Below are 14,693 nucleotides of genomic sequence, written 5' to 3' on the forward strand. Positions count from 1 at the left end.
TTGTCATGGCAGGAGACAGAAAACAGACAAGATAATCATAAATAACGATGAGTTTCAAGGGAAACTCACTTAAAATAGTAGAAGAGGGAGTGACTGGGGTGGGGCCTACCTTTAGATGGGGTGGTCAGGGAGGGCCTCCCTGAGGAGGTGATATTTGAACAAAAAGAGGAAAAGGAATTGGCTTGGGAAGATCTAGAAAGAGGGTTCCAGGGAGAAGGTACAGTACACGCAAAGGCCCTGAGGTGGGAATGAGCAAAATCAGTGTAGTGTAACTGGAGGAAAGTGAGGGAGGGAGAAAGGTCCCTCAGGAAGAGGTCAGGGAACCAGCGCAGGGAGTTTGAATTTTACTGATTGTCCAGGTAGGGAAACCAAGGCAGGAAGAGAAGAGACTTGCCCAAGGACACACTTGGTCACACTTGGCTTCCACAGGAAGTCCTACCTCTTCACCATCCTTTCCAGCCTCAATCTCCCCCACTGACCAGGCCTTCATGGGGGTCCCCCACCCCTCTCCAGCCTGTACCCTGAAGCTCGAGGCCCCACTTTTTCCCCTCAGGGCGTTTTCAGATCCCTTTTGTTACCTGAACAATAAGTAACCCAGGTAGTTAGTTATCAACTCCGCAGGAACAAGGAGCTGGTTGATAATTTATAGCAACATCTCAAATTTAAATGGAAAGTAAATAGCATGCTGTTAGCATTAAAGAAAACCCAATCGGGGCGGGAAGCAAGCACTCCAGCCTCCTCGCAGCTTGGGGTGCCTCGCTCTCTCCCCAGCCCCTTCTCCCAGCTGCGTGTCAGCCCCTCTCCCCTCTAGGCGCCTCCGTTCCACTCTGCTTCTCCAGGCCTCTCTCTCCATCTCGCCCGACGCCCCATCTCTTCCTCCATGTCTCCCCTCTCTCCCTCAGCTTCCAGGTCTCTGCTGGTCCTCAGGGAGCACTTTGACCCCTGCTTCCTGCTCGCGTGCTGTGGATCAAGCCTTCCCCTCCACCCATCGTCCCACCAAAGGGGCTGCTGATCGAGAGGCCCCACCCAGCCAGGTAAGGCCTTTGGCACCCCCTGCCCCCACTCCCCACTGAAAGCCCCCAATCCCATCGTGGGCCCTGAGCAGGTCTGGCCCTGCCCCACCCTCGTCCAGGTTGCCCTCTCCCTGGGTCTGGCGATGCCTGACTCTTTGCCCCTCCCCTGAAGCCCGGCAGGGCCCTTTGCCCTCCTCTTCCTGCCAAGTCAGGGGGCCCTGGCTGTTCCCCTGCCCCCTGGCTAGGCCCTCACAAGGCCTGGCCGGCCCTGAGGGCTCCCTGAAGCAGGGATCCAGCCCTCCCCCACCCCCAGCTGGGATCAGGACCTTGACAGAAAAGAGATGGTCTTTGGGACTCTTCCTCAGACCCCCCAGCCACCCCCAGCTGGCCCCTGGCCCCGGTCAGGGTGATTGAGGGCACCAAAGAGAGTGCGTGGGGGGCCCCAGGTGGGTGGCCTTAGTCCAGATCCTTCCCTCGCTGAGCCTCAGTTCCCTCATCTGTGAAGCAGTTGTCCACAGCTTCCTCCAGAGTTCACCTCAACACTGCCCGAAATGATCCCTGTGAAGCCTCACCACGCGCCCACCTGGCTGTTAGGGTGGAGGGTACAGAGCTTAGGGGAGGGGCAGACCCTGCGGCCCCCAGGTTCCCCTGCCCTCCCCTCAACCTCCCCCACCCCCACTCAGTGGGAAGTTGGTTGGCTCAGGCCTCCCCAGGCTACCAGCCCTACAAGTTAATGATCACAGGCCTTATCAGAGCCTTTTGCCATTTATAAATTTATAAAACAAAAGAGAAATAATAACGCCCGTGGGTAATTAGTAACCAGGTCCACTCTGCTGAGGAGAGGGGAGGCATCGGACTCAGACCCACCCAGTTCCCTGAAAGATGGGGAGCCAGCCAGTGGGTGGGGGTACAGAGCAGGGAGGCCTCTAATGGTGCCCGCTGGTGGGAGTAGGGGGTGGCCTGAGGCCGTGCCTGAAAGGGGAGCAGCTCCATCCTGAGGCTCCATTTCCCTCAGGTGAGAAAGACTTGGGTTCTCCTGGCTGAATGCTTGAGTTCTGGGGAGGCCGGGGGGCCCCCAAAACCCCATCCTGGGCTCCCCCTCCCCAGCAGTGCATCCTGGTATTTAGCAGGGAAATAGGGGGGTAGAAATGAGCATGGGAGCTAAAAATTCCCACCACCACCCCCTGCCCGCCCTCCCCCCTCGCCCCTCCTTGTTCGGGCACTTGAATCGTGGACTCTACTGCTTTGTCCCCGTCTTGGGGCTCCCCTGGGGCATGCCTCACTTCCTAAGCACTGGACTGAAAGCCTTGGCTCATGGGGACGGGACCCTGCAGAGGGCCAGGTCCAGGGCTAGAGGCTCCAACCTCCGTGCCAGGACCCCTTCCTCCCCATCACCCCTCCCCCCCGCCACCCTACTTCCAAGCTCTGATGGGCTCTGTCCCCCTTCCCGGCAACCAAGCTAAAGGCTACAGCCCATGGGACTCTGGACTGGGAAGGGCTGGTTGGGGGCCAAGGGTGGGCCCCTCTGGGCTCCTTGGGAGCTGGGAACAAGGGAGGGGTCCTTACTGCAGCAGGGTCTCCACCACAGCTTTCTGGTGGGCTGCCTCCTCGGGGCTGAGGTTCTCCAGCTCTTTGAGGATGGGCGGCGTGAAGTCTTCCCCGTCGTCGTCCGTCTCGTCCTCAGAGCCCCTCGTCTCCCCCAGCCCATTGGGCAGCTCGGCCAGCTCCCCTCGACCGCCACCGCCGCAGGACTCCCCCTTGTCCAGGGGGCCATCTCCGGTCAGCAGGTAGGGCCCCGGCTCACCCAACGCCTGGATCAGCGCCTCTTTGCTCAGGCCTGACTCGAGCAGGGCGGCCAGGAGCTCCGTCTGCAGCTGGCTCAGTTTAGAAACCATGGCTCCAAGAGCTCTGGGCCACGCGGCCTGGGGCCACCGAGCCGGCTGCCTCCCCCACCGCGTGGGCCGGCTCCGTGCTGGCCGGCCAGCAGGCAGGCCCAAACCAGGCTCCTTGCACCCGCGGCCCCCCCAAACCCCACTAGCCAAGCCCTGTGGGCACCCCCAACCCCCAACCCTGGCCCCAGTGGCCAGTGAATCAGGGCCCCTGCCCGCTCTGTTTACATTGGAGCTGGGGAAATTCTCCAAGGTTCATATTTATCCGTGTGCTTAGCGAAGGGAATGAACTTTGGACTTCACCCTGCAAAGTGTGGGCCTCATGGCAGCGTGGAGAGACAGGGAGCCGCGGCCTTCAGCGGGAGTGGGCAGAGTGGAGGCTGGGGGAGGCAGCGGTGGGGGGCCCAGGACAGCCGGGATGGAAGGTGCGGGGAGCCGGGGAGGCCTTCGGGGGAGCAGCATTGGGTCCCACCCCAACAACCTCGTAGGGGGTCAGGCTGAGGCAGGAGAACAAAAACAGTAGGTTTCCCTTGGGGACACGAGCAGCAGAGAGTTCTAGGCTGTTGGGCCAACTCTCCTCAAGGGCGAGGGTAGGGCACATCCATTTGGGGACCCCCCCTCACCGCCAGCCCCAACACCAGGCCTCCCAGGAGGAAAAAGTTGTTGACTTAAGTCTACTGTGGGCTGGGCCTGTGCATCATTACCTCAGTGTAGCCCCCTAAGAGCTGTGAGTAGGTGCAGGGATTATGCCCATTTTACAGAGGAGGAAACTGAGGCTCTGGGAGGGTCAGCAACTCACCCAAAGTCACACAGCTAGCGGGGACAAGATTTGCGGAGTGGGAGAAGGGTGAGGCCAGTCAAGCACGGAGCAGGTGCAGATTTTAAGGGAACGCCGAAAAACTCTGTAAATCAAGATAAAACAGTATTTTTACACAATATAGTAAAAATTCAAAATGAATGCAAAATCTGAAAGACTTGAAAAGAAATGTCCACACAAAAACTTGTATGTGAATGTTCACAGCAGCATGATTCACAGTAGCCAAAAAAGTAGAAAAAACATAAATATCCATCAATGGATGAAGGGATAGAAAAAATGTGGTCTATCTGTGCAACGGCATATTATTTGGCTGTAAAAAAGAATGAAGTCCTGATTCATGCTACAATAGGCATGAATCTCGAAGACATCATGCTAAGTGAAAGAAGCCAGACACAAAAGGCCATCTATTATATGATCCCATGTATAGGAAACATCCGGAATAGGCAAATTGTACAGACAGAAAGGAGATTTGTGGTTGCCAGGGCTGGGGGGTGGGGGTGAGGACAGGGAATGACTGCTTAATGGGTACAAGGTTTCTTTGGGGAGGATGGAAATGTGCTAATATTGATTGGATGATGTTACACAACTCTGAATTTACTAAAAACCACTGCATTTTGCACTTTAGAAGGGCAAATTTTATGATCTATTAATCAATAAAATATGTTTTTAAATTAATGCCAAAGATCTGTGAGGAACCAAAAATACCAAAATATTAAATAAAGGCAGGTTCCAACCCTTACTCACCTCCCGCTAATCCCAGCTCTGGGCAAAAACTCATCCTCACACCCCCACCCACCTCTTCCCTCTTCCTGTAAGAGCCTGGACAGATTCCTGCCGTCTGTCCCCTGGGGTAGCCCTAAGCTCCCAGAACAAGGGGTGCATGTCATTGCCTGGAGTAGGCAGGGTGGTGCTGAGGGGCTACCCTCAGGCTCGGGCATCTCTCAGGGGTCTGCGGAACCAGGGTCATGCTTGGCAACAGTGGAAGGGAGAAGGTGCCATTAGCCAGAAGGCCCTCCCTGCAGCCCAGGCCAGGCCAGCAGAGGGGAGAGGGGGCTGATCAGGTCTTCATTTTTGTACTCACCTGACACACTGGGCAACTGTGAGGCCCTGCAGCCACTGAGCACTTGAAATATGGCTAATGCCTCTGGCTGAAACAATAATATTTTGGATCTATTGGGTGAAAGTTTTTAATTTTAAAACTAAAATTTTAAATTAAAAATTAGAAAAGTTTATTTCACCCATTTCTTTTTTCTTTTTTGGCCACGCTGTGCAGCATGTAGGATCTTAGTTTCCTGACCAGGGATCGAACCCACGCCCCCTGCATTGGAAGGGCAGTGTCAACCACTGGACTGCCAGGGAAGTTCCTCTTTTTACTTTTATAACGGTACAACTGGAAACTTTTGAATTACATTTGTGACTCATGTTATATCTCTATCAGACAGTGCCACTCTGTAATGTACTTATGTACGATGTTTATTATTTATGGTCTCTCTCCCTCTGCTAGAATGTCAGCTGACCCCGAGGGCAGGGATTTTGTCTGTCTTGTTCATTGCTGTATTCCCAGTGCTTAGAATGTTGCCTCATCCATACTTAGTAGGTGCTCAATAAATATATGTGGACTGAATAAATTTCATTGCACACCAACCATGTATACTTAGCTCTGCACCAAGTTTTAGTAAAATGTATGAAATGCTCAGAACCACTCTATGAAGTAGGTTACTGTTATTCCCATTCTCCAGAGGAGGAAACAGAGGCTCAGAGGGGTTGAATGGCTTGCTCAGAGTCCCCCAGAGCAGGGTAATCTGCACAGGATGATGCTGGCAGTTGCCCCTTGGGAAGGTGGGCCCCCATGTTTCTCCCAGTGTCCCCTTTCCTCTAGTGCAAGTAGCTTTGGGGGCAGGCAGCTCACTGCTGGGGGCAGAATTCTCAAATCCAGCTAAAAGACGGGGAGGATGCTGTGTGCTGTCCCTTCGCGGCTTCTGCTTGCTGCCTGCAGCTGCCCCTGGGAGACTTTCATCTAGAAGAGGGAGCCAGATAGGGTGCAGCCTGGGTCCTTGGCACAACTTTTGAATTCATTAACTGCTGGGTCCCTTGGCAGCTGGGAGGCTGAACTGGTAGCTACAGGACTGAAGGTGGATTTAGTTGGGAGGGGGATCCACAGCAGGTGGGAGGGAGATCCTCAGTGTATCTAAGGAGAGAGGCCCCCCAGGGCCCTACTTCAGCTCCCAGTATACACAGAGGCTATTGTCCTGGGCCCCCTGAGTAGAGCGCCCTCTGATAAATGAGAAGGGTGTCAGATATTGATGCTTGGCAAACAGAAAACAGAAAGGGTGGTTCCAGCCCCCAGCCTGCCCTTCCCCACAATCAGGGGGCACATCTGAATGGACTCAGAGGTTGGGAGAGGCATTTTGCCTTTTTGAGAATCACACAGGATCTAGTGTGAATTTCTAGACCCCACACACACCCCAACCCCCTACTGGGTGGCATCAGGCAATAAGTTTGCCTTTCTTGACTTATTTATAAAACAGAGGTGTAGATCTCCCTAGGGTTGCTTAAGACAATCTTTTACACCTAATGCAGAGATTCCAAACTTTCTTGGTCCTTGGCACCCTAGAACCAAGTGTCTCCTAATATTGTTTTCATGACAGCTCCTACCTGCCCTCCAAGCCCCCAGCAAAAAAAAAAAATAACAGTTCTGTTTAGTAAGTACTTAGGTCGAAACAACTAATAAGTATTTATGTCCAAACAACTTAGTAGCCACTTGAAAATGCACATAAATTGAGAGAAAGGACTTCCTAGGTGGCGTGGTGGTTAAGAATCTGCCTGCCAATGAATGGGACACAGGTTCTATCCCTGCTCCAGGAAGATCCCACATGCCACGGAGCAACTAAGCCCATTAGCCACAACTATTGTGTCCATGTGCCACAACTACTGAAGCTCACATGCCTAGAGCCCGTGCTCTGCAACAAGAGAAGCCACCGCAATGAGGAGCCTGTGCACCACAATGAGGAGTAGCCCCCACTTGCTGCAAGTAGAGAAAGCCCATGTGCAGCAATGAAGACCCAACACAGCCAATAAACAAATTAAATAAATAAATAAATAAATTTACTTTAAAAACTTGAGAGAAAAATAATATTTCAATTTCTTCTTAACTAATATGTATGTACTAATAGGGTGAGTGGATTTGTTGGGCTCTGCACAAGTGTTCAAACTTTGGTACTAGACTGGACATGACCCCCTTCATTTCCTGTTCCACAATCATTTTTGCATGACACTTACTTTTTTTTGTCAGAACAACTGCCATAAACCCAGCTTCTCAAATTTATAACATCATCTATCATTCAAACTGCAAACTACCTTGAGCTGGTTTGCAAGGCGGACGACAGATTGTCGCTGTGTTCCTTTCAAAAATCCTCTTAAAAAAAAAAAAAAGAAAAATCCTCTAAAATATTCTGCAGTGCCCAGGGACACCTTGAAGTGCAGCTCAGGAACTGCGGACCTAAGTGAGGGTCTTGGACACAGGGTGTTCAGTAAACCGTAGTTGTGAACTTTATCACCATTCTCTCCTACTGAGTGAGCAAATGTTTGCAAAGCCGAAGTTCTGGCAAGGCAGAAGGCTTCTCCTTGGCTTTAGGAAGCAGCACAAGAGGGGTCCCCTGTCAGCCAATCTCAGGGCTCTCTTGGAATTTAATTACCCACCCTATCACCCCACCACCCCCACCTCAGGGCCCACCTGTATTCATACTTGGACTCTTCTTCCTCCCAGCCCCACTACTTTTTAACCTTTATTGAGCAGTCGCTGGTATATGCAGTTTTTGTGCTTTTTCTCATTTAACATCTCAACAGCCTCATGAGGTAGGTACTTTTATCCCCATTTTACAGATGAGGAAACTGAGGCTGTAGGAGGCAATGTAACCTGCCCAGCTAGTGCTTGGCAGAGCTAGGATCTGAACCCAGATCTCCCTGATGCCAGAATCCAAGCCCTTGACCACTATTCCATGCGACCTCTTTCTGTGAGGCGATTGGCTCTCACTAAATACTTGTTACTGTTATTTTGTTGTTGCCGTTGTTTTGCTTTTCTGGGTAAGTTTAACTCTGCTCATTGGCCTTGTCACCTTTGTGCTGGTTTTACAGATGAAGAGCCTAAAGTGCTGAGGGAAGAAAAGAGTGGTTAAAAGCCAGACTGCCTGGGTTTGAGCCTGGTTCTGCCACTTACCAGCTTTGTGACCTTGGGCAACTTGATTCACCTCTGTGTGCCTCAGTTTGCTCTTCTGAAAAATGGGAATGAAGATACTATCTGCCCTGTGAGTCGTTAGGAGGATTAAGGAAGTAATACACAGAAAGCACTGTGCCTGGTATATTGTAAGCACTGCCCACTGGCTGTTTCACTCCCGTTACCCAGGCTCAGTTTTCTTCATTTGCAAAAGTTCTCCATCTAAGAGCCCCTGCCACCCACTTTATTTGACTCTTAAGCCCTGATTCTGGCAGTCAAGGCCACCAGTACCTTGACCCCACTCTCTATCCAGTCACACTATTTGCCATCTCCAGAGCATACCTGAAACTCTCATATATACCTTTTGCACAAGATGTTTACCTGGAGACCTTCACTTGTCAACCTGTCCTCAAGATCCTCCGGGGTCTCCTCCTGACCCCTTCTGCCCACAGCAGCATGAGCCTTCATTAGCCAGCCTTCCCTAACTCACTGGAGCAGGAACCAGCAGCAACAGACAGCCTTGGGTTGAGGACTAGAAACTCAGATTTCTGACTCCACACTCAAAGGGTTTGATTTAGTAGATTGGGTGTATATACATGTGTCAGGATAAGCCACAGTGAGTCTTCAAAGGTACATTTGCAGTTACCACTAGGTGGTAAGATTTCAGGTGATTTTTATTTTCTTGCTTATCCTTGTCTGTGTTATTTGAACAGTTTAACATGAATACTTATTTTCATAGATATAAAATAGAAAAACAGTAAAGGTATTTTTGTTTGAGTGGTACCTCCCCCCGCCCCCCCCCCCCCCCCCCCCCGCCATGAGCCAGACTCCCCAGGTTATCGTGATGCCCACAGGTCTGTCCCCCATCTCAGGTGTTTGTCCCTGGACCCTCACCTGGGTATAAGCCACAGATGGCAAGAACCATGGTATGTCTATTCCTGGGAGCCCAGGTGGGTCCCACCCACGCTCGTGGAGCTCCAGATACTGCGCATGCTCAGGAAATGCTTGCGGGATGAAGCCCCATCCGCTGTTTCTGAATGCGCTTCTCATGATTTCCTGAAGATGTCTTGTCAATTCAATTAGACTGTAAATTCTGCGAGAGCAGGGAGAACCGTGACCTTCCTTTTACTCCCCTTGCCCCTGCCCAGCTCTGATCTGGGTACATAGTGACCCTGAAGGGTAGAACAAAGACTCGAGGCAGGAAAACCACCTGCAGGAGGAAGGGACCGGACAGCCTCGGAGCGCCTCCGTCCGTTTTTGTCTCATCCTCTTCGTCGACAGCAGAAGGCGCTCAAATTCCACGCAGCAAAGGTTTCCAAACCTGCTTTATCTTCAGAACTCCCGGTCACAGCGGGAAAAACAACAAAACCCCGCCCGCGAAATCCAAGGCCCCGCCCCCATTGTTTCTGAGTCTGACTCGCTGGCAGAAATGCCAGAGAGAATCCTTCTCTTGAACAAACACCTCAGGCAATTTTCTCAGGATCAAACAAGTTGCGGAAACTCTGTCTCACCCAGAGCTTACAGGCCTCCAGGTGTTCACGAGATACCTAACGTGGTTCCGACAAGCAAAAAGCCCAGAGAGATTTATGAGGGTGTAAATCAAAGGGAGCCAACAAATTCTTTAGTCAGGATGTCACACTTCAGCCCCAGGGTTAGGTGATGGTGCTGCCCAGAAGGCAAACTACTACAAGTCTTGCTTTACATTGGCTGGTTGTTGACTGAACAAGTCCCATAATCCCTTTAAACCTGTTTCCTCATTTGTAAAGTAGGGACAGCATGGGCCTGAATGGGTTGTTTTGAGAATTCAGTGAGGTAAACTGCAGTTGTATTTATATAGCAAGTAGGCATTTGGTTAAATGTCAGTTTTCATCCTAGGGAAAATAGCTAGTTTTTGAGCACCTACTACCTACCAAGCCCTGCATAAGTGATTTACATTTATTTGCTCCTTTACTCTTGCAACAACCCTATGAGGTAAGGGTTATCTGTTATTCTCCCCATTTCAGAGATGAGGAAACTGAGGCACAGAGGGAATAAGCAACTTGCCCATCGTCTCCCAGCTAGGAAGTGGCAGAACTGGAATTTGAACCCAGAAAGCCTGGCTCCAAGCCCCAGGATGAACTAGCTCCATGGGAACAAAACTACAACATTTTGGGGGGTTTTTTTGTTTTTTGTTTTTGTTTTGGCCATGCATGTGGGATCTTAGTTCCCTGCCCAGAGATCCAACCTGCGACCCCTGCATTTGAAGAGTGGTGTCTTAACCACTGGACCACCAGGTAAGTCCCAACAACATCTTTTAGGAATCATGAAAATTGCCCTTTGGCTTCTTTGGGGAAAAGTAGTCCACCCAGATGAGCGAGTCCAAAAATTAGCTAAGGGAGCAAGGATTCCTAGTCCTATGAGTTTTCTCAGATTGGCTTACACACACCTGAAGTTGTGGGACCAGGAAGTGTTTGGTCTTGCTAAAGCCAGTTCCCGTTGGCAGACCTCCCCCTCACTCCTGGACTAGTGTCGATTCGTTGTAGTCTCAACACAGGACATGGATAATTCCAGAAAGCTGTGGTTTCTGGACTCCACCCGCTGAAAACAAGGCTTTTGTGAGGATACCAAGGGACAAGAGGGAAATCAAGCTGAACCAGGGTCCTCGGGACCTGGCATTGGGGTCACGTCCACTCACATGCCTGGCTTGACTCACAAATTATTGATAATCCCAAACGAGCCGACAGAAACCAGGCAATCATGTTTCTGGATGGAGAGACGCAAAGGACCCTGGGAACACTGTTTCTGGGGAGGGGAACCCAGAGTCTGGAGGACAGAATGGGATGAAGCCTTCCCTTTTGTACAGCTTCATTTTTACACCCTGAGCGAGTTAGTCAGGTCCTGGCGGGATACAGCTGGCACTCTCTCAAATAAGATGATGCAGCCAGGCTTTCCTGCCGGGGCTCTTTACCAAAGTGGGAGCAGATGTAGGGAGACCCAAGGGATGGAATGTCCAGGTGGGGCTGGGGCCGGTAACAGTGGGGAGCTGTTGGCAGGCCTGGGTTTGGCTGGGTGAAGGCTGGGAATGGCCACCAGTGCCGTGAAAAGGGCTGCCCTGGGAGGACAGCTGACTCAAAGCCCGAAGGCAGGGAAGGGCAATAAACACCTCCACCTCCTCCTTGCTCTGGTCCTGCCCTCCAGTCTCCTGCTGGCCACTCCACTTACTACCAGGCAGGGACGGGGGAGACCCCGCAGGGCACAGAGCAGGGTGGAGATGGGCAGAGAGCACCTCTGCGGAGCAGACCAGACCACTGCACAGCTGGCATGGTTCTGGAGATGTGGTGATGTAATAAGAAATATATATTTGGTCTTCATCCCTGGTTCCTGACACAGAGCTCCTAAACCCTTGTAAAACTGAGTAATGGGGTGACAGGAGCATCTTTTGAAATACTACTTGATCTTAGACCCATTCCTCACAGAGCTCCTAAGACCTTTGAACCTCCAGAGTGATTAAGAGCGTCCTTCCGTCTGTTAAGATGATCGGTGCCTGGGGACTACAGGGAGTCCCCACCAGAACCGGAAAGACCGAGGCATGATTAGAGTGTTAGAAATTTCAGCCCCACCTCCACCCCAACCTCTGGGGAGGGTAGAGGGGCTAGAGAGTGAGTTAATCACCCATTGCCAGTGATTTAATCCATCATGCCTACGTAATGAAATCTCCATGAAAATCCTAAATGAAAGGGTTGGCATTGCTTGTACTTGGGAATATATTCATGAGCCTGGAAGGTGGTACACCCCAACTCCACAGGGATAGAAGCTCCTGCACATGGAACTCTTCTAGAACTCACCTGTGTACCACTTCCTCTGGCTTCTTTTTTGTGTCCTTTATAACATCCTTTATAATAAACAGGTAATTGGGACTTTGCTGGTGGTCCAGAGGTTAAGACTCTGCACTTCTGTTGCAGAGCGAGCGGGTTCCATCCCTGGTCAGGGAACTAAGATCCCATGTGCTGCGTAATGCAGCCAAAAATAACAACAACAATAAACCGGTAATAGTATGTAAAGCGTTTCCCTGAGTTCTGTGAGCTGATCATCCAGTCTGAGGAGGGGTCAGATTGTATTTGTAGCTAAGTCCCACAGAAGTGCGGCTGCCCCAATTCTTGTGAACCCAATGCTTGTGACTGGCACCTGAGGTGGGGGCCCTCTTGTGATATGAAACCCCTAACCTGTTGGGTCTGCATGAACCCCAGGTGGTTAGTGTCAGAACTGAATTAAAAGCTGCGGCTTCTAAAAGTCTCATGCTGGGAATTCCCTGGTGGTCCAATGGTTAGAAATCGGCGCTTTTACTGCCGTGGTCCAGGTTCGATCCCTGGTTGGGGAAATAATATACCACAAGCCACATAACACAGCCAAAAAAAAAAAAAAGTCTCATGCAATACTTCTACCTATGGTTCACTGAACAAAATGCAGTCACATGGCCATGGCTAGGTTTGGGAGAGGCTGGGAAGTGTCTTTATTCTAGGCAAGGAGAGTAGGATTCTGCTACTAAAGAAAAATGGGAAGAATGTATATTAGGAATATAACTAGCTATGAATTATAACAATAGCATCTCATTGAGTACTTACTATGTGGTAGACACAGTGCTGAGCACTTAATAAGTGTGGTCTGGTCAAACAAGATTGCCCTGTTGTAGCCAGGAAAATACACACACACACACACACACACACACACACGCCTTTTGGACATTGCCCCTTCACTGTGAGCCATTGATGTGAGAAGTCTTTCTAATGTGGCCCAGCAGGGAGGGAAGGGTAATGTTCCCTTAGCATAATAAGGTCAGGATTACTGGTTCTTATGAAATTAAATCAAAATCTGTAACCAGGAGGAATATGAATGTTCCATGCAGAAGATAGGGGGGAGGGATGTTTTCAAAAGGAAATTAATCTTTGTGGTTTGAGACATGTTTGATTTTAAATACATCGAGAGAGAACCAGCCACTACCTGGCAGTGGAAACCCCCACTGTTCCAGCCCACTCTATCCTCCCCACTCCTGCCCCCAGAGGAGTCAACAAATGATGAGACCAAAGTCTCTCTGTCCCCCTCTGCATGTCAGCAGAAACTCAGAGAAGAAAGACTCTTGACAGTCAGCAGACTCCGGGAACTGTGTACTTAGCAATTTACAAAAAGGGGCTTCACGGGGACTTTGACATTTTTACAGAGAAGGGTGATGTTTCACGAATTGTGAAAAGGTCGGAGACAGAAGTAGGCGGTTCAGAGAGGATGGGAGCATCACAGGGCTGCCGTTTTGCACAACTCCAGGGTCACGCCCACCCACAGAGAAGAGAGGACAACACTGGTTCTAAAGGCTAATTGAAAGGAGATTCCACAGGACGGAGGGGGTGGGGGTGAGGGGAGGGGGTTGGAAGAACAGTTGGAGGGTTAGAAGCTGAAGCAGAGGGAGATGCCCCAGGACTGGAGACAGGTTTGGGGTTCCTGAGCATCTGGGAAGACTGGATCTGAGACACAAGTAGCTAGTCTGAACAAAGACCCCTGTGCCAACACTTCGCACAGAAATAGCGATGTTGCCACCCTTCAGGGTTTCCACAGGCTTGATCAGAGTAACCAGTGTAGACCAAAGCCCAGAAGGCTTCCCCCAAAACTTTTTGCCTGGATAGGAAGCCTACCATCCCTGTACAAGACAAGAAATAGGAAGCCCTGAGTTACAACGAAGCCTGAATACCACCCCCCTAACACGTGGAAGTCTTGGGTCAGGAATAATTTGATTTCAGAAAACTTAAGTGACGTTCTCAGTTTCCAACCATGATCACCATCATCCCAGACTTGGGTGGGCTTGATGATATCATTAGGGTCCCAGGTTCTCTCCATCTTCCCTCTCAGCAGTCCGCAGCATCAGCTTCCCTGAAGGCTGACTCCCCTGATGGTCACAAAGGGGCTGCCACCACTCACTAAGGCATCTTGATTTTGCAGAGAGTGCGGTGGGGAGCAAGGAGAGGGAGGAGCTGCTCACGCGCATTAGCTCAGACCACGTCCCTCCTTGCATCATCTTGGTCCACATGTTCAGGCTCGACTCTGAATCAGTCACGAGGAAAGCCAGATGGAGTTACTGTGATTAAGTTAGGCCAGCTGTTCTCAGTGTGGTCCCAAGACCAGCGGCACCCGCATCACCTGGGAACCTGTTAGAGATGCAGATCCTGCAACCTCATCTCACACGTGCGGAATCACAAACTCTAGGGGTGGGGCCCGGCGGGCTGGATTTTCACAAGCTCTCCCAGGACTCTGATGCACGAAACCCTGCCTTAGGTAAAGCTCTACTTAAACTGCTCTCAAGGTCTAGGCGTGAGGATGGCTTTGGAGGAAGGTAGGTGAGGTGGTGTGAGGGGAGGGGAGGGGAAGAATACCCTCTTCATTGGGCCCTGCAGCTCCCCCCGGGCAGTTAGTGAGATGACAGGGACGATGTGGACCCAGGAGTCCTCATCTGCAGTAAGGAGACAGCAAGACTAAAGCCTCCTCTTATGACCACCCCCCACGCCCCCACCCCAGAGGAAAGGGATAAGCCCAACGGACAGGAAAAAAACAAAATAAAACAAAAAATATACATCCATATTATGTCGTTTGACCTCACTGCCATCCTCTAGAAGGGATGTTATTACATTCTCATTTCAGTGATGTGGAAATTTAGGTTCAGAGAAGTCGCTGCTACACGGCTACACACAGCCACCCATTCCACGTGAGATGTTCCATCTCTTGTCCACGTGATGTAAAAA

General features: G+C 50.9%; 1 protein-coding gene and 1 long non-coding RNA gene across 2 annotated transcripts in view; one reads left to right on the forward strand and one right to left on the reverse strand.

Annotated features, from left to right (window-relative positions):
* HNF1A (HNF1 homeobox A) overlaps window positions 1-2,908 on the reverse strand; it is a 15,127-nt gene extending 12,219 nt beyond the window's left edge. The window contains 1 exon segment of the mRNA XM_057746017.1: window positions 2,580-2,908. Within this exon segment, the coding sequence (XP_057602000.1) occupies window positions 2,580-2,908 (329 nt within the window).
* On the forward strand, window positions 1,380-7,713 carry LOC130858901 (uncharacterized). Its single transcript, XR_009055137.1, has 3 exons — window positions 1,380-2,028; window positions 2,602-2,800; window positions 4,993-7,713. It is a non-coding gene; the product is annotated as an uncharacterized LOC130858901 (long non-coding RNA).
* The last annotated feature ends 6,980 nt before the right edge of the window (window positions 7,714-14,693 follow it).

This window comes from Hippopotamus amphibius, chromosome 8 (genome assembly GCF_030028045.1).
Source record: "Hippopotamus amphibius kiboko isolate mHipAmp2 chromosome 8, mHipAmp2.hap2, whole genome shotgun sequence".
Taxonomy (NCBI): domain Eukaryota; kingdom Metazoa; phylum Chordata; class Mammalia; order Artiodactyla; family Hippopotamidae; genus Hippopotamus; species Hippopotamus amphibius.